The sequence below is a fragment of the Pseudochaenichthys georgianus genome, chromosome 5 (genome assembly GCF_902827115.2).
Source record: "Pseudochaenichthys georgianus chromosome 5, fPseGeo1.2, whole genome shotgun sequence".
Classification (NCBI taxonomy): Eukaryota; Metazoa; Chordata; class Actinopteri; order Perciformes; family Channichthyidae; genus Pseudochaenichthys; species Pseudochaenichthys georgianus.
Window position 1 is genome coordinate 12,523,155 of NC_047507.1, and position 18,254 is coordinate 12,541,408.

The following is an 18,254-nucleotide window of genomic DNA, read 5'->3' on the forward strand; positions in this document are numbered from 1 at the left end:
GGACTTAGTTTTGGTTTAAAATGACACAACATCATGTATGTGTTGCTTTCTTTGGGCTTGTTTTCATAGTGCTTATTTCTCTGAAATCTGGCAACAGAGTGGGCGCAGTGTCTAATAGTAGCAGTAAGCTAACGAGAGGCTACGTTCAGCTGGTGACTCGGGAGTCGGGACAGAGAAAATGTCAGGAGTTTGGAAGTATTATACAATTTAAAACGCAGGCAGTGTAACAGCCAGATGCAATGTTTGCAAGGCAGAGGTTCCGCGTGGTGGAAAGAACAGAGCTACGTTCAACACGACCAATCTAATACGCTACCTGAGAAACAAACATCAACAACAACACGACGAGTACACAGCGGCCACTCAGGTAACGGCACTGAAACAACCGACACTTTCAGAGACTTTTAAAAGGAAAGAGAAACTGCCCCAGAACAGTGAAAAGGCCAACACAATAACAGCCAAGATAGCTGAATTCATCGCGTTGGATGACCAGCTGTTATCTGTTACCTTTTTTTTCTCTTAATGCATTGCATAAAGATCGGATCGGGAAAAATCGGTATCGGCAGATTGTCAAAATCAATTGATCGGAATCGGATCGGGAGCAAAAAAAGGTGATCGGGACATCCCTACTTATAATATAACTGAAGTTATACCTACCCCACCTTTAAGTATAGGCCTACACAAATACTAAGGTAGACTTCATGGAACTACAGGATTCGGTTATTTGGAATGCAATAGATCGACAAGTGTGCTTAATAAAGCTCCCAATAAGGGTGTTTTACATTCACTTTGACTTCCAAATATTGTACATCCCTACTGTCCATAGCGAATACACGTCCACATGTGCTTAGGAAATCACAGCAAAAAGACCCTCTCAATAAGTGCAAAACTTCCCTGAAAAAGCATTGCGTTTTTAGTTGTATTGAGTATCAAAGTATTCCACTATGAATTGTATACAACCTTGGGTACAATGCACAAATAACAGCTAATAACTAATTCGGCATACTTTAAAGGACACCTATCGTGCTATATTTAAATGATATATTGTAGTAGGGCCATACCTATAAGGTATATTTATACGTTTCTGAAAACTGAAACTCTGCCGCACGATCCCCTCGTTCCTTGGAAGAGACGGAGAGGTGGGTGTTTGTCATCTGCTGGTGGACTAACCGGAGAGAATTACAGTGCTTGCCTCGACGGGGAGGGATTGCATTGAATTACAGCAGCGGGAGCAAACGCTTGCCTCGGGGAGGGAGAAAAAGAACCACAGCGGAGAATAAACAGAAGGGCAACCATGGCAACCATGCAAGGGAAGTCTTCATCGCTGCTTTGGTGGCAGACTACAGCGCCACTTACAGGCCTGGCATATGTACTACAGCGTCTCCAGCGCTTTCGAGCAGCAATGGCCGGCGGTGGCCCAACCCCACATTCCCCTGATAGGTGGAGAGTTGGCCCAATAGCCGTAGCGCCACCGTCCTGATGTTAGGACAGTGTTCAAATCTGGATCAGTTTTTATCAGATCCGTTGCAGCCCCTTTTTTAGAGATTTGGGTATGGAGGAAAATAGAGAGGGTTGTGTTCTCTGACACTTGGTGAGTTCCCTGGAACACCGGGGACACATATTCATGTATAAAAGACGTACAAAAGTGCATTTTGCATGATAGGTCCCCTTTAAATGCTGCCAAAAAGAAATGGAGGGGGCTGAAGCAGGTTGAAATTGTAGCCCATAGCGTCCGGTCCATACCGACATTACACTTCCTGTTTACAATTGCAAAGTCCCCATGGGAACTGTAGTTCCAAAAATCAAAGCATGATTAATCCCCATAGGAGAAGACGAGGAATACAAAAAAGAGCGAGATACAATACAATAACATAAACTTTTTTTATATAAATATTATGAATACCATATGAATGGTGAAGTTGAAATTCTGGATGTCTTTGATACGGGATGGGGGGCCGATGATGATGATGTCTGATTTGGCACTGTTCAGTTGGAGATAGTTTGTTTGCATCCATGCTTTTATTTCTGAGAGACAGTTGGTGAGAGTGGAGTGTGTTGTGGGGGTGATGGTTTTTGTTGAGATATAAAGTGGAGGAGGGGGCCAAGCACCGAACCCTGGGGGACGCCTTGGGACAGAGGAGCAGTGGAGGAGGTGCAGTTGTTGATGTTGATAAACTGATGTCTGTCGGTGAGGTAGGATTTCAGCCAGGAGAGTGCAGTGTCGGTGATGTTGAGTGATGGAGGGACAGCAGGATGGCGTGGTTGATGGTGTCGAATGCTGCGGTGAGGTCGAGGAGGATGAGGATGTTCAGATTGCCGGAGTCTGAGGAGAGGAGGAGGTCGTTTGTGATTTTCAGAAGAGCTGTTTCTGTGCTGTGTTTTGATCGGAAACTGGATTGAAATGGCTCAAAGAGATCTGTGAGAAGAGAAATATGACTAATATTTTAAAATAGGAGAAGACAAGAACTTACACATAAATGAAAATATGATACAAATGTATTAGGTAGAGTAAATAAAACCAAAATGACACTGACAACTTATCTTTTTTTTTTTTTTAGGCTGGATACTCTGATGTGGTTTTTCGCTGTGAGGGCTGGCCTCTGTGTCTCCATGACAAAACCGTCATCCAGTTAGCACCTGTGAACCCTCTGCTGCTGCGTCCTGGAGACTTCTATCTGCAGGTGGAGCCTTTCGGGGAACAAGCTGCTCGTGTTGTCCTCAAAAGTCTTCTGGAGGAGGGCTGTCGAGAAGTGGAGGAGACCCCTGTTCCTGAGACTTCCTACCCCTGCATCTTCACTGAGGAATGGCTGCAGGAAATCAATGAAGGACGCCAAGGAACTCCTCTTTCCCGTTGCTTACTTTGCACGGATCAAGGAGTGATCAAGTTGCCCTGGGCTGAAATCGCCAACCCAGAGTTTTTAGACAAGCCTAAGATCTTGCCCACGTATCGAGAAACTCCTCCTGAGCCAAAACAGATCTCTGTTCCTTCCCATTTCAACTCCTCCACCCTCCCGATGGATGCCATGTTTTGTCCTGCCAAAGACAGGATGACAGCTTCTTTCAAAACTGTGGACTGCTCTTCCAAACTCGTCAAAATGGATCATGAAAGACGAACCCCAAAATCCTGCTCCAGACCTTTAATCAAACCTGTGGGTTGGGTTTCTCCTAATACTTGGGACAGTCATAATTATCGAGAGATTGAGGGTGATTATGTGGATCTGGTGGATATTGCCAAAGGGAAGAGGTTTGTGGATAAACAGAGCCATCCACATCCACCCAATTCAGTATTGTTTAAACCTGTCAGACCACCACCACCTGTACCACTTAGGAATAATGTTCCCTGTGAAGGCACCCTTCAGTATGCAGAGGAGCCTTGTACACCGTGCAGCCAGGGAAGGCTTGAGCCTGAGTCAGCTGACCAAGACTTGAAGTGTAGGTACAGAGAATCTTACGTGGCAGCACTGAGAAACCCAGTCGCTTTTGAGAGGGGGAGTGTGGAGCTCCTGGCTGCCTTGGAGGAGGTCAGCCTTTGTGAAGAGACAGAGTTAGGATCCAAAGGAGCATTTGAAGCTCAAAGAGACAAACTTGGAAACTTTTGTAACCACTGTAATAAACCTGTGATGAGTAACAAGCGCTGCCAATACAGACACTGCTGTGAACCAACACCAGAGACTCTTGCATCTGAACTCAAAGATCTTCCTACCAGTTCTGAATCGGAAGACCTCATGAAGGAATCCCCCAAGATCTTGAAATCAACACCTGGTTTGAGCCATAGTCACAAAATTCAGATGAAACTTATTTCCCAGCAGACAGCACATAATGCCAGTGCGCACCCTGGGTCAGGCGGTGATAATAAAGCTCTTCAGAAAGTGGAGGTTGTGACACCATCAGGAAAACAAAAAGTTAAGGTTAGGTCTCTGTCCACGGTGTCAGAGACTTCCAAAGGGAGTCCACTTCTCTATAAAGTCAACAACAGGAGCCACAGTGATATCTGCCCTGACACAATCACAAGCATCATGCAGTGTAAGAAAGGTGAACTGTTGGATCAAGTGACTTTGAAGCTGGAAAGACTGAAGTCCTCTAAAAAAGGTAAGCAGACTAGACAAGTTAAGGCTAATAATCCAAACTACTTTCTGTTTCCTTTTTCTCCCCACCCACACACACATTTTATACATTGTTATTACTGCACACACAGCCATTCGTTATGATCTGTTGCTAAATATTTGAAGGGCAACTGAACATTCACGCCAAACTGACTGATTGAAACTCGACCGTGACCTCGCGTGCTTGGAGGAATGTGCTTCCCTGAGATCATAAAGGCTCTTTAGAGAGAAGGGTTCAAAGGTCAAAGATCAGACTTGAGTATGATCTTCTCCCACTACTGTCTTGGTTCTTCAGCAGTACAGCTACATTCACACTATTCCCATAACAGAGGGAGTGAACAGAAATAGCATGCTGCACTCCCATGAAGGGGAGGGCATGAACCCCTTGGGTAAAAAGAAAGAGCAGAGCATTCCTCTAATGCAGAGAGACAGCATAACGTGCAAGAAGGAGGTCTCTGTGTCCCCTGCACCCGCTGGCATGCACCTTTATGCCCTCAGAGCGGCATGTAGAGATCTTGACTTGAGACATGTTTGTCATGGACTGTTAAAGCAGCAAGGAGAGAACACAGGCACGTCTTTGTTGGCCCTAAAGGGAGGCCAATTAGGGTGTCTGAAATCAAAGCCAGGCTTAGTCGCAAGGCCACTTTAGAGTTTTGTTACAGAAACCATGTCCAATGTTAAATGCTGTCTGCAGCTGTGCAGTTGTGAACATGTTGATTGATGACGATTAAGATTTCCGGATAAATAATTTAATAACTACTGTTGCTATAAAAGGACAACGTTTCTGGGAAAAATAGGGAGTTGATAGGTTATAAGAAATGTTCGCGTTGTCTTTGAAGAACATCCTCTCGAGACAAAGTCTGATAAATTAAACAAAATGATGTTGTGAGGAAAAAAAATACACACACTGACTTTTTCTGGCAATGATCCAATTATATTTATTTGGTTTTCCATGCATTTCCTGTGTGAAGACAACTATGTTTGTGTTTACTGTAATGCAGACTGCCAATCAAGTAAGAGTGAAACTCCCTTCACTGCAGATGGACCAGACTCAAAACTCAATTTCTCAAAGATAGAAAGGCCATCTCCTCAACAAGTTCAACTTCCGTTTGCAAGTTCTGATGCTCCTCAGCCTCCAAAGACTGAGGACTCGTGTTTCAGACGCATCGGTGGTCTGTTTGGACTCGGCCTTATTTGTTTGCCAGGTACTTGATTTCTATCACCCAAATAATGTTCTCTGTATGACCGCAGCATTTGTCATTAAACAATGACTCAGGTCCTTTTATCAGTCTCAGTTATATGTCACTTACTTTTTTATTTGTCTTGTACACTCAGGCAGTAGGGACCGAACAGGAAGAGCAGTGCTGGAGGTCCATGGTGGCAACGTGGAGTGGACATCCCCTCTTTCAACAGCCAAGAATGTCTGTGAATTACTGCTCTACTTACACGCCATACCAAGGTACTGGAAAAATATTAACTGGATATCTTTTTCTAGCAAAGAAGACCAAATTGGAATATAGACCCACAAAGAGTAGCTGCTCAAATGTATGCTGTATGCAAGAATAGGTCTGACCACAAGAGAGCAGCAGACACCATTTAAAATCTCTCCAGTTCAGGTTTTGAATAAAGTGATACACGTTCTTACATCCAGCCTGAATAAGTCATCATGTACTGTATAGGTCATCCTGATGGCTTTACAACTAATACAACAACATATTTTATTCAGAACCACAACTTTTAATAATTTTGCCTCCTTCAGAAGCTACTTTGAGATCAGCCGGCAGTAAAGCAGGTCATAGTTCTATGACCTGTTCTGACCCTAAGGAGTGTCACTTCTCCCCCTCTACTCTACTATCACACTCTTTTTAAAGTGTTGTTTGTTTACACTGGGTGTAATGGAGTCTTTGAAGTTAATAAAACCATTCTACCAGATAGCTTGGCCTTCCTCTGTCCCCACTAAAGAGCCATACCATAACAGTCCCTGGCCAGGCTGGCTGCCAACTGTCTGGTATGCAGCGCCTTGCTAGAGTTAACAGCCATTTCTGAGGTAGGCTCTCACAACAGTAACCCAAGAAGGGCACATTAAGAGGGGAGTGTGGAGGCGTCAAAGTGTTTAAAAGAATGTGTGAAGAAAAGTGTGTTTATGGGGATGTCAGAGAGACATAAGAAGATAAATACCGATGTGAGAAGTGGAATTAATAAGCCTAAAAGCCTTTTTTTTTTATTAAATGAAGACCACTGTTATGAAGTCATAACGTTTGAATGTGTACTAACATGATTCAATGTTTTGCTAGGAAAGAAGTTCGAGAGCTGGGAATGACTTTGGTCATCAATGCCAGGAAGAAACCTCCTTCACTTCATTTTTACAAAGCTCTATTGATGGCCCAGGTAAAAAAAAAAAAGCCTGCATGCACTTGTCCAACTCAACAATACCTGCACTCATCCCAAAACACTCACACATCATCAGATGATGACAGACGTAAACGATCATGTTCCTTGATTCACAGATAAGGAAGATGTTGGGTTTTGCTTAGTAGAACAATGAGTAACTACGTACATGGGGTTTGTTAGCACTGCGGTAAAGAAAATGCACTAGAGGGCGCAATCTACATTTTTTCAGATATACTTTTACTGGACTATTGTCCTTGGACATTTTCTTTTTCAATTCAGAGGGAAGGTCAATAAGAGTACACATTGTATTTTGTTATGACAAATAAATCATCTTATATCTAAATTATCAGAGTAACCAGTTTACATTATGTTGAATTATAACACATGATAGTCTATGGTTCTTTGTCTGTACCTGACCTGACTTACTGATCTGCTGCAGGAGCAAGCTCTCCATGCTGTCCACAGTATCGTGCTACTGGTGGATAAAGACACTTGTCCGCGACCTGAAAAACAGCCAGGGTTACAGGTCAGGAATTCAAACTTCTTCCTTGTTCTCCATTGTTCTCTTGATTTGACACTAGCTATGACTCTTACCTACATTCCTAACCTCGCCTTTTTGTTTTTCTTTCTATAAGATGGAAATTGTGACTTCAATGAAAGCCCTCAACAAGATAGTTGAAACTTCCCAGCTGACCTCTGACCTGGGAGGGACCTTTACGTACAGTCACACCGACTGGCTGCAGTTTCATCAGGTACTGCATATTCACTCACAAACCACAATCACGTTGATAAACTGTGGAGTTTCCCGTTATTTCAGAGGAGGATGTTGTTCGACCGCAGTTATCCCACTGAGGAATGACTCGTAATGTGCACGCCCTCACTAAACATCACCTCTATCATTCTTTAATGCAACATTTAACTTTGGTATTTCAGTGGAAGAAGGCTGTAAACTACTGACTTCCAAAATATATATATTTTTTGTCGAAACTGATCAGTACAACCCTCACTGGCTCTTCAAATATACACTATTTCAGTTTAATTGAATGTGAAAGGGCAAATTGTTTGCAAGTAAAATGTTGATGTTATTCAGGTTGCATGATTAAAGTATTCAAAACCAAACTACTTCTAGGTTTTTGTACATTTGGGCATTGTTTAGTTTATATCGTTACTTTTCATTTTCATCTGATCCTGGCTTGTTAAGCACTTTGGAAAGCATCTTTGCATGAAATGTGCTATTTGAGTAAAATGAATATCATTTGTAAACTGCAGGTCAGATGGAAGCAGCTAACGTTTTTAATCTACAACACTGTATATTGTATATTTGTTTCCTTTCTTTCATCTTTTGCATTTTGTTTGTGAATTTCTGGATCACTTTACATTTTCAGGTCCCTAAACACATTATAAGAAGGAAGGAAAACATGTAATTTAATCTAACAGAGTACCATTCACAAATATGTAACTGGTAGGTGAAGCTTCGGGGTCACAGTCCAATAGGTTGTGAATCAAGAGCACTAATGTTCCAGATGGAAAGTCCTGAGGAATGGCTTCAGTAGTAGCTACTCAGAGTGTTGTTAAGGATGTCTAATTAACAGTAGCAGTCAGGTCTGAGACACTATTCTCCTGTGTCTCTGTTTGTCTGGCGTCTTTCCCTGCTAGCACACAGAAGGCAGTCTCCTGTTTTTAGATTATACGTGCACCTCACTGCGTCAGCTCTTGGCCTCTGGATGGCACTGCCTGTGATGCTGTCAGCAGAACAGGGCAGATAACTCATCACCTCAGAGCTCTAACAATGTACAATCTTTTCCACTTCTACTAAGTTTTACATTTAATTCATTTCAGAGACTGGTTTCTTTCATGACTGACCTGCGAGGAGCCGACAGCTTGTTGCAGAAGGCCATAAAGAAAGTGGATGGCAGTAAGAACTTAGACACAGCGCAGGTAGGATATACAAGGTCACAGTGTGAAGTAAGGTTATTAGTGCACCGCACATTTCCAAATAGCTCATAGGTGTTGACTTTGCTTTTGGTGTGGCGGCTACAGGAAGTGCAGCAATGCATTCAGGAACAGAGGGCCTCAATGAAAGAGGTACTGGAAGACACTCGAATGTTGACCCTGCAAAGAGAAGGGGGGGCCGTTCTAGCCAGAATGAGGAGGGAGGAGTTCAGGTTTCCCCAGTCTGAGGACTACAGGTATCAGATCATATTTACATTTATTTATTTTCAGATGTTTGTGCCAGGTAGAACACAGAGATAAATGGCCTTGCTGTTTTTTTTTTAATAATATGCTTATTGTTAATTTTCAAAAGGATTAAATCACATTATAAATTCCACTTTGAACATTTGAAATGAATCCCTAACCCCCTGCAATCTTACAGAAAGTGAGATAAATTAGAGACAACAATGTAAAGAAAGGTACACATACTAATATTAGGAACAACAACATACAGGTGATCATAATAATAATAATAATCCACTGAACCAAATGTAGTGCTATAAGAGCACTTCAGAAAAGGATAGTTGTTATGATTTCAGTTGTTGCTCAACAATTGATGAGTTACAGCAGTGGTTCTCAAAGTGGGGGGCGCGTCCCCCTCTCAGTGTTTAGATAGTTAACTTTAGTCTAAGTTATCTCAGTGGGTCTCAAACGTTTTGGTCACGATTAATGTAAACAATTATTTCCGAGGCACAGTTTTTTTAGTTATATAAAAATAAGAGAATAAATGAAAAACAGGTATGAAATACTATATGACAGTAAAAAAAGAATAAAGTTTAAAAGGGTGATTTGTAAAATATCCATAAAGAAAAAGTAAATCTGTTTACAGTTCTGTTTCAAATGGGTGTTGAGAGATGTATCCATAGATCTCTTCATTTTGCTCTCAAAGTTCAACAGATTGATGCTTTTAACTTCAATATTTAAAAATAAATCTTCCCGGGGGAGCTTGCCCACGGACCCCCCTATGTGAGGTCCACACACCACCTATAAAAACAGCTGCTTACACCTATATGCCGTGAGCTGATTATCGAGCCTTCATTGTAACAGTCGCGGGTACATTGTGTGTTTGCGTGGGGAGTGTTGCAGTGGAACATTCCACTGTAGCTCCCGGTGCATTAATGGGAAACCCTAAATATTTGATATTTGAGCACCCTCTATGATAAATCTCTGGCGCCGCCACTGAGCGTGACTATTTATGTTGGGGGGGCCCGACCTTTTTTTTTTTTTCTCCAAAGAGGGGGCCTGACAGAAACAGTTTGAGAACCACTGAGTTACAGTAAGAGCCTTACAGTAAGAGCCTTACTGTAACTCATCAATTGTTGCTTTAGCCCATTAATACACTTGAAATAACAAATGATACTAAATAACCCAGTTGCGTGTGATTTGTCTCATCGTTTTTTTATTGTTTATTCACTGTCCTTGCAGAGATGCTCTGGAGTCTGTGACTAGTCTGTATAACCAGGTGGAGGAGAAGCTCCACACCCTGGTGATGAGATCGAACGAGTCACTGCAGCAGCTGGAGCTCCTCTTCAGGCTCAGAGAGATGGAGGCCAACATTAGCACGGTAATACAAGTTCTTTCACCAGGTTCACAACAATTAAAATCTACAATATGTGAGGAAACCTTTACTAATGAAGTGTTTCTATGAAGAGATATTCAAGGTTGTCTCCTTTTGCTCTCATTGATTTAACTGTTTCTCCGTCATAACAAGTGTAAGGCCACTCACAGTGCCAAGTTAACTGTAACATTGTGTAATCCTACATTACGTCATGCAGGCTGGGATATGGTTCAATGCAGAAGGCGAGCAGAGGCTGAAGAACTCTTACACAACAAATGAGTCCCTGATGTGCACTGAAGAGGCCTTGCAGCACTTTGATGTGTTTCACGCAGAGTCTAAGGTATTACAGCAATATAACAACATTTTAAAAAAATTGCCTTTATTTGGCTGTCTATGTTAGTTTTTACATACCAAAGGTTTTTCTTTCTTTTTTTCTTTCCAAAAATTGTAATTACTTCACTGTTAACATTAAGGGACTCCCATAGATGTGGGAAAGGGGAAATCAATCTTCCACTTGACATCTTATTATGTGTTACAGGAGAAACAACAGTACGCCTTGACCCTGGTGACGGTGGCAGAGGGACTCATTGGGGCGAGTGAGTCCAGTCCTGCATCAGATGTTTTTCGGACTTTGCTCAGCACTTTCAAATCCAATGTGGATGATTTTATGGTGCGGGCAGAACAGAGGCACAAAGAACTGAACACACTGGTGCATGTGCACCGCTTCTGTGACCAGGTATGTGTTTTGTCATCTTTCATCCATCTGACATTTCAAATTAAATTGTCCTTTTTCTTCACGTGCCGTTTGCCAACTAACTTTACAATTACCTTTTTCTTTGTTTCATTCTAGGCGTCTGCTTTGGCCAAGGAATGCAGTCATTTTCTGGAGCAGGTAGAGCCAGGGTGTTACTCAGCTCAGACCCTGAGAACACTCCAAATGTATGTAGAGAGATTAGTTGGTGAATTCTCCACCCTGCATTTCCAGGCTGTGAAAGCTAAGGCCTGTGCTGTGGGATCAGGGGCCTCGGGGCTGATGAAAGTGTGGAATGCCGCCTTGGTTCAGTGCCAAGAACTTAGGCAGCGTCTTGAGGAGAGGCAAAAGAAGGAGAATGGCGTAGATAAGAACCAGATCCAGCAGACCACAGCTGCAAACCCTCAAGAGGTATATGGAGGAGTAGAGAAGGAGGAGAAAAGGAGCGAGTTGGGGGAGGACGAATGCTCCCAGAGACAGCAGCCAACCTCTCAGAAAGAGGTCGTTAATATCTCAAAAAGTGAAGGAGATAGCACCACTGCTGCATGCCTCAACCACGATTTAAAACAGGACTTGAAAGATGGTGAGGGAGGAGAATCCAAAGCACATCAATTACACGGAGAAGAAGTTAAAAACAAGAACAATTCTCCAGTTTTTCCACAAAACGGCCAATTTCCTTCAGAAACCAAACAAATGTCCAGAGCACATCACAGTGAGGAAGATCTGAGGAGAACAGTCTCAATTAATGAGGGCGATGATCTCCCATTGCACCAACCTTTGGGTCGGTCCCTGAGCGAGGGCTCATGTGCGAGCTCTCATTTGACAAGCATCTTTGGCCTTTCACCTTTAAATGTGAGACACAAACACTGTCAGCCACTGGAACCAAATCTGCAGACCGCCCAAAATCTGCCCGTTTCCCATAACGAGAGTTTACGGTCAGGAAACCTGAGCTGCGAGTCAAAAACAGACAGTAATGAAGAGGAGGGTGGAGGATGTTCGGCCTCTACACAGAGCCCTAAAGATTTAAAGACCCCAGAGACATTACTCACACCAACAGAAAACAATGGCAGCAATGTTTTGTAAGTAAACCCCCTTCCTCAGCTGTAATTTAAATCTCAGTGAGATGCTGTACATTACATTACATAGGTTATATTCATGAATGGCCCAGTTGTTCTGTAGTTGCAACACTGTCATACCCGCACAAATACATCAAACTGGGGTTACATTATGAGCTTCACATTCACACTTTCCATTTCCTGTATGCGGAACAGGAAACTGCGGAGGATCATGGAAGAGCTGCTGTCCACAGAGAGGGAGTACGTCAAGGCCCTGTGTTATGTTCGAGATCACTACTTCCCCGAGCTGGAGAGGCCCGACGTCCCTCAGGACCTCCGAGGCCAGAGGGGGAGCATCTTCGGCAACTTAGAAAAACTCCATGACTTCCACCGGCATCACTTCCTGAAAGAGTTGGAGAGCTGCGTGGATGAACCATTCAGAGTGGGACGCTGCTTCTTACGACATGTATGTGTAATATTAACAGTGCAAAGAAGTATTACAAATCAATTATAGCCTGCAAGTTCGGTAGGACCTGGGTTATTGTTGTTTTCATCACGAAACTATGTCAAGGCAGATGGGAGACGTTAATGTCGAGTAGTCGTCCATGGTTTCCTGTTTTGAGCGAAAACCATAATAATTAAGCATAATCGTTTGCCAACAAGAGCCCTGCCAGATGTGTCCTGCCACATCTGGATGTGTCCTGACACATCTGGCAGTGTATCACCAATGCAATGCCTCTATTTCCAATTTAACAACTGTATTTAACACATTTATTGGAATTGAGAAGTACACACACATGTGAACTGCTCTGATACACCGTTTAGTCTGCACTTCAGTTTGACGTGTGCGTGTTCTTTTGTTGCAGAGGATGAAGATGACTAACGTTCTTTCTTTTTCATCTGTTTTTTTAGAGGGACAGCTTTGCTTTGTATGCCCTTTACAGCAAGAACAAACCACAGTCTGATTGTCTTCTCATTAATCATGGACAGGGCTTCTTCAAGGTGAGAAACACTGCCATCCTCTCTTTGCTCTTCATTACTATTCCCATTTCTCTTCTCAAAACCACATCCTCACTTTTCTTTAAAAATACTGGAGATAATGATGTGTTAAGAATCGACTAGCTGCTATGTGAGCTTGTACTAAGACCAAGCAGTTCTTTGAGTTACTTTTAATGTTGAGATTTATAATGCAAACAAATATAAATCAACTAATTACAATGTTTTGTCATGGATTAGAATACACCCCAGTACACAGTCTTTTAACTAAAAGTACTTTATAAAGTATTCTGAAATTGCCCAGTTGGTATAATGATTTACTTTTTGATTCTTAAGATAGATGTATACTTAAGGACTTTTACTTGACACTGAGAACTTCTACACCGTGGTATTGCTAATTTTACTTGTGAAAAAAATATTAGTACTTATACCACTTCTGAGCCAAGCTGATAGCATTGCTAATAAAAACAAGTGACCTTCTAAGCATGGGGGCGCGTCTCTTTACACTAAGTCATGATGGATATCTGTCTCTCCACTTATCATTAAAGTGTTCTCCAAATAGACTTCACCATTATTCTAATACCTTACTAGAAGTACATTTCTAGCACTGCTGGACAATAATGAAGCGTTGTCTCCTCTCCTCGTACGGCAGCAAAGGCAGCTGAAGCTGGGGGATAAGATGGACCTGTGGTCGTACCTGCTGAAGCCCGTACAGCGGATCAGTAAGTACAGCCTGTTGCTGCAGGACATGATGAGGGAGTGCGGTCCGGGACAAACCAGAGAGATGGCTGAGGTCAAAGCCGCCCTGGAGGTCGTCCACTTCCAACTTCGCCATGGCAACAACCTGCTGGCAATGGACGCCATCCACCACTGCGACGTAAGATAATAATAATAATAATAATAGTAACAATAATAATAATAATAGATTACATTTGTATAGCGCCTTTCAAGGGACCCAAGGCTGCTTTACATGGTGAACAAACAAACAAACAAACAAACAAAAGGGGCAAATAATAAAGTACAAATTAAATAAATAGCAATGGGAGTGGAAGCAGGGGGACTGTGATGGGTTAGGGTTCAAAGGCCATGGTGAATAGGTGAGTTTTTAATGAAGATAGGCAGCTTGTTCCTTTAAAATGTTGTGTTGTATTGTAAACCGAAATATTAAGAAAGACCATAAGAAGGGGAGGTCTTCATGTCCTGTACACATTACATACCTATACAGTTATGCTCTATTGATATAGTATACTGTGATAAGAATGACTTATGACCCTCCAGCAGTGAGCAGTGTTCATTGAAATCTCTACTTTGATGGGGAAAGCATAGTTGGCAGACAGGTACAGACAAGGCAAGATGACAGCATTCATCCATTACAGTTATTTGTAAGTGAGGGGAAGGAGTACAGTTTTCCAAAACATTCATCATTGTGGATTTGTGCAATACCTTAGGTCTACAGGGATTGATGTGGGTGGAAGAAATAAAATGGGTTAATTATAGAGAAAGAATTATAGTTTCATAATTTGTCCATGGAATGTGAAGGATGCTGTGTGCTTGGGATGTGCTCCATTACCAAAAGAGCAGATTCATAGGAATTGTGTTGGTTAGCTTATAAAGGTTATCGTCTCTGTACATTGTCAGACAATATTTTGTAGTGATTTTAACTGAAATTGCCTAAGGCATTTATATGAAATGTTTATGTCCTCATCAGCTGAATTTAAAAACAAAATACTCATTTTTTGGGAGAAAAGGCTGATTGTACATCATATTGATAAATAATTTGCACAGTTGAAGTTGGTATTTTCTATTTCCTTTTGCTGCATACCATACATAACCCCCCATAATCTCTTTTTGTGTGTACTGCAGGTTAATCTGAAGGAGCAGGGGCAACTGATACGGCAGGATGAGTTCTTGGTCACATTCAGGAAGAAAAAATGTTTACGCCACATTTTTCTCTTTCAAGAACTCATTCTTTTTAGCAAAACCAGGAAGACGGATGTAGGAAATGATACATATATCTACAAACAGTCATTCAAGGTACACTTTTTGATGAAACACACACAACTTGATGTAAGGTCTAAATGTGTTACATGAACCAGAAGTTGTAGTAATTAAGAAATAACCGTTCAGAATCTACTACTACTTCCTCTTTTGTTGTAACAGGATAACTCCCTAAATGCGTGTGCATGCTGAATGACAATTACAACTCTCTTGCAATACACCTACTTATTATTTGCAGACGTCATTCTTTGAGAACAATTACAAATGACCTAAGTTCAAGGAGAGGCCTGGACATGAAAATTGGCATTGAACGTTGTCCCATTTAGAGCATCGCGTTAGAAATAATATCTCAAAGAACATTTGGATACTGTACTAGAATGTTAATTAGAGAAAAGAAAACATTGCAGTACATAAATATAATTGAAAATTCATGGATTTAAATTGTATATATTTCACCTAATATGTAAGTACTTTCACAAGAGAGCAAACATTAGACGAACACCTAAATCAGCATAAACCCTATTAACACCTTGGAGAAGCTTTCAACTGCAACTATAAGCAAATATTCAGGAGCCAACCTCGACCTCCAGGTTAACGACACGGTAGCTTTGGCCCCATACACTACACTTTACTTTAGGGGCTGTCTTCCTATGAGATTCACACTTTGTCCACCACTAACATAACATTTATTAGATTTTGTCCTCACCAGAAGTTTAGTAAATCCTCTGAAACACTGCATAACACACCACAAGTCAAATAAAACAAGTTGTAGAGAATTGTCTGTACTTTTCATGCTTTTCATATTTCAAACTAACATGTTACATGACTAGTTCGTCTTTGCTTCCATTTAGACATCAGATGTAGGCATGACCCAAAACAGTGGTGACAGCGGCCTGTGCTTTGAGATCTGGTTCAGGAAGAGGAAGACCCAGGACACATACACACTTCAATCAGCCAGTCGGGAGGCGAAGGATGCCTGGACCAAGGACCTGGAGCGTATCCTGTGGGAGCAAGCAGTACACAACAGAGGTACCGACAAATGGACACAAATACATAAACACGCACTGGTGTGGCATGACATGCCCATGAAATGGCTTCATGCCAATATACTGTACATTACAAATATTATAACATGTGTGAGGTTAATGTAATAGAGAGTTGTTGATGGCTCTCTCTACTGCAGTGAGAGTTGCCAAATAAATGTAGTTGTACTTTGTATGATGACAATAAAGATATAGTCTATTCTATTCTATTGATCGAGCCTTTTCATTATAATGACATTTGCCCTTCCTGTGTACCTATCTTTCTTGATATTTCAAAACAAGTGAGCATTTCCACAATTTCTACAATGTGGTATTGCTTTCTATACCAAAGTAATAGATCTAAGAACTTCTTCCACCTCTGCTTGCGTTTGCTTTAATTTCCATTCCTGAATTTGAAAACATTTTGAACTGATTATTTCACATGTGTTTTTAGAGGTCCGTATGCAGGAGAGAGTGTTCATGGGTATTGGAAACAAGCCGTTCATGGACATCCAGCCCAGTGATGCAGCAATCAATGACAGAGCTGTAAACTATGTACAGATGGGAAGAGGTAAGCAAATAGGTTTACTCACTGATTCATGGCTTTCATTTTATTCAGCAGCAGTGGCCAGGCCAGCAGATTGACTCAGGCCAGCCTGTTCGCCAATGAAAACCAACAAAATGCTAATTGTGTAGGCTAACCTTATTTGTTGATGCTGCCTAACAACTACCAGTGTAGTGATACACTTTGCCACTCTGTTTATCTGGGCAGAAAGACATACAAGCATTTGGGAATGAGCAACAAGTAAACATCCCACGTCTTACCGTAGTACAATATAGGCTATATAGACACCTTTTCAAATATCCAAAACTTTCCATGACCTTGAGTGGAATTCATACTATTAATAACTACCATTTCCTTGCAATCCTGCTAACATAACTAAAAAACAACTACATGTGTACTCACTGAATCCACCGAGTGGCGGACATTTCCATGTGGCCTGATGGCCAGTCTGGAGAGGTGGAGGCTTCAGCTCTTCTTTAGTGATGATGCAATATTGACGTTGTGCCTGATGCATGGATTCTGACCTGTAAACCCACCAATTCAACTATTAGCTATTTTACCAAATGGTCATTGATGAAGGTGACAATAGGCTTTATATAACTTTAGGCTTTTTTGATCGTATCACCCACTTTCTCTCACTGCAGGAAACAGGGTTCTGTCCTCACTTGGGCCATTGGATGGGTTTCTTGGGGTTCGACCCAAATCTGGTGGTTCAGGAAGCAGCTCGTCCTCTTCCTCTTCATCTGGAAGAGGTTCCCTGTCTCCCGGGGGATACCTGTGTGGGCCAGAGAGGAGGGGGGTTACAGGGGGCCTTGGAGGATACGCATTGCCTTCTGGAGTTATAGAGGAGGACGACCTGGACCATGAGAGTGGGAGTCACAGCTTATTGCGTGAGTTTAGTTAATATGTTCTTAACTCATACATAACCAACATGTTATGAACCTGGAGATACTTTAACAGTTGTATTTCTCTCAGACAAAGTCACAGGTTTGGGTCAAGGCCAGGGCAACCAAGGACATTTCTAAAGGGATGTTGATGGAATTGACCATTTATCCATTGAACATGTGTATAATCCAGCCTCCTCTTTGTTCCAGTGGACAGCTCCGAGTCGTCTGGAGAGAGTGTGAGTGGCTTCAGCTGCTCCGGTCACAGCTACCAATCGGCCGTTGGAGGAGAGGTGGAGGAATCCTCTTCCCTTTGTTCCTCCATGAACACTGATAAAGAGGCATTGGTTGCTCATATGACTGAAGCCTCTGCAGTCTTCCAAAAACCAAATGCTCTGGCAGGATCCCCAGTAAAAACCCAACCACCAGTTGCACCAAAGCCCAAGATTAAACTACAAAACCAGACCAAGGACCTGCCCTGCGGCAAGGTGCAGTACAAAGCTCCTTACCAGTGATTAACTGTTCACAATATGGAAACTTAAAATACCGAGTGATGAATTCATCAATAAACGATCTCTGCCCTGTTTATCCGGACTGCCTGCACCATAAATACTGTCTGTTCAATAAAAGAATGTTGGAAATAATCCCTTTTTTATTTATTTTTTTATTATTGTGGTATTCAACAATGTTATTGCATATGGCATGTTTTCCTCAATTTGTGCAGCTCTAGTCTTTATACAGAAAAGTGATTTTTCTGCATGCAGATTGCATTTCCCAATGTCAATTATTCATCTTCTGTTGTGATTCATATTTCATTATATGTTGTATGCAATCCCTCAGGTTCAGAACACCAGTGTTGGAAAATCCACTGAAGTTTGACCTGTGATGCAGTACAAGGTGTGAGTAATTTATACTTTACCCATTGTTCTTAAACTTTTATTT

General features: G+C 41.9%; 1 protein-coding gene across 2 annotated transcripts in view; it reads left to right on the forward strand.

Moving 5' to 3' along the window:
• quo (quattro) overlaps nt 1–18,254 on the forward strand; it is a 28,931-nt gene that overhangs the window by 10,084 nt on the left and 593 nt on the right. The window contains exons 3-23 of one of the 2 annotated variants that reach the window (XM_034083214.1): nt 2,556–4,086; nt 5,102–5,305; nt 5,436–5,559; nt 6,395–6,488; nt 6,931–7,017; nt 7,127–7,243; nt 8,331–8,429; nt 8,532–8,680; nt 9,909–10,047; nt 10,259–10,381; nt 10,580–10,777; nt 10,892–11,871; nt 12,064–12,313; nt 12,760–12,849; nt 13,496–13,720; nt 14,707–14,877; nt 15,693–15,870; nt 16,318–16,434; nt 17,073–17,318; nt 17,523–17,800; nt 18,153–18,211. In XM_034083214.1, the coding sequence (XP_033939105.1) occupies nt 2,556–4,086; nt 5,102–5,305; nt 5,436–5,559; nt 6,395–6,488; nt 6,931–7,017; nt 7,127–7,243; nt 8,331–8,429; nt 8,532–8,680; nt 9,909–10,047; nt 10,259–10,381; nt 10,580–10,777; nt 10,892–11,871; nt 12,064–12,313; nt 12,760–12,849; nt 13,496–13,720; nt 14,707–14,877; nt 15,693–15,870; nt 16,318–16,434; nt 17,073–17,318; nt 17,523–17,800; nt 18,153–18,191 (5,439 nt within the window). In that variant the 3' untranslated portion in view covers nt 18,192–18,211. The remainder of the gene's footprint in view (nt 1–2,555; nt 4,087–5,101; nt 5,306–5,435; nt 5,560–6,394; nt 6,489–6,930; nt 7,018–7,126; nt 7,244–8,330; nt 8,430–8,531; nt 8,681–9,908; nt 10,048–10,258; nt 10,382–10,579; nt 10,778–10,891; nt 11,872–12,063; nt 12,314–12,759; nt 12,850–13,495; nt 13,721–14,706; nt 14,878–15,692; nt 15,871–16,317; nt 16,435–17,072; nt 17,319–17,522; nt 17,801–18,152; nt 18,212–18,254) is intronic. The other variant, XM_034083215.1, reaches the window with a different exon arrangement.